Here is a 714-nt window from a genome sequence, read left to right as displayed (position 1 = left end):
GAATATAAGGAAAGCAATGTCCTTTGTATTTTTTTTTTTTTTTCGTTACACCTTTAACATTTTTTCTTTCTATCTTGTTTTTTTTCTGTTTTTCTTTTTTGATAAGGATGAGACATAGGTGTTCTAAAAACCTACAAGGACACAGTAACAAATAAACAACCAAGAAATTTGTATTATATTTCGCATTTCTGTCTGTATATTTATTAATCCAGATATCCCGGTTTCGAATTTTGTCCCTGTAAAAAATCAAAAGAATATTAACAAAAGCAAAGGTAAGTAACTGCCAGTAATTTGATCTCGGGATATTAATGATTGCTGATTATCATATTTTCGGTAATAATGATGATAATTGGTGATAATTGTGACCATGACAGTGATCGCCTACTAGAGATAGGATTCCGGTTATGAGATTGATGGGAGGAAGAGATGAAGTGACAGTGGTGGATTAATTCCGAATAATCCATCCCTCTGACGAGAGAGAGGCAATCGCCTTTCCCTCCCGAGTTCTTTCGACTAATCCCCGACCTCGTTCTTGCAGCGTGACGCGGACGCCGGGGCCTCCGACGCGTCCGTCCTGTCGCGGATTCCGTACGGCTGGCAGTTCAGCTTCCAGGTGGCTCCCAACGGCGAGGAGCTCGAGAGCCATGGCAGCTTCAGCTCGAAGCTTCCGCGGAGAAGACACGGCGAGTTCACCAACGGCATCGCTGACGAGTA

At 42.4% G+C, this 714-nt stretch overlaps 1 protein-coding gene across 1 annotated transcript in view; it reads left to right on the top strand.

Moving 5' to 3' along the window:
* LOC119590692 overlaps window positions 1-714 on the top strand; it is a gene marked incomplete at its 5' end in the record, with an annotated part of 6,526 nt that overhangs the window by 4,719 nt on the left and 1,093 nt on the right. The window contains 1 exon segment of the mRNA XM_037939378.1: window positions 539-714. Within this exon segment, the coding sequence (XP_037795306.1) occupies window positions 539-714 (176 nt within the window).

This window comes from Penaeus monodon, chromosome 27 (genome assembly GCF_015228065.2).
Source record: "Penaeus monodon isolate SGIC_2016 chromosome 27, NSTDA_Pmon_1, whole genome shotgun sequence".
Classification (NCBI taxonomy): domain Eukaryota; kingdom Metazoa; phylum Arthropoda; class Malacostraca; order Decapoda; family Penaeidae; genus Penaeus; species Penaeus monodon.
The sequence above is the reverse complement of the archived record's forward strand: the minus strand, read 5'-3'. Positions and strand labels throughout refer to the sequence as shown.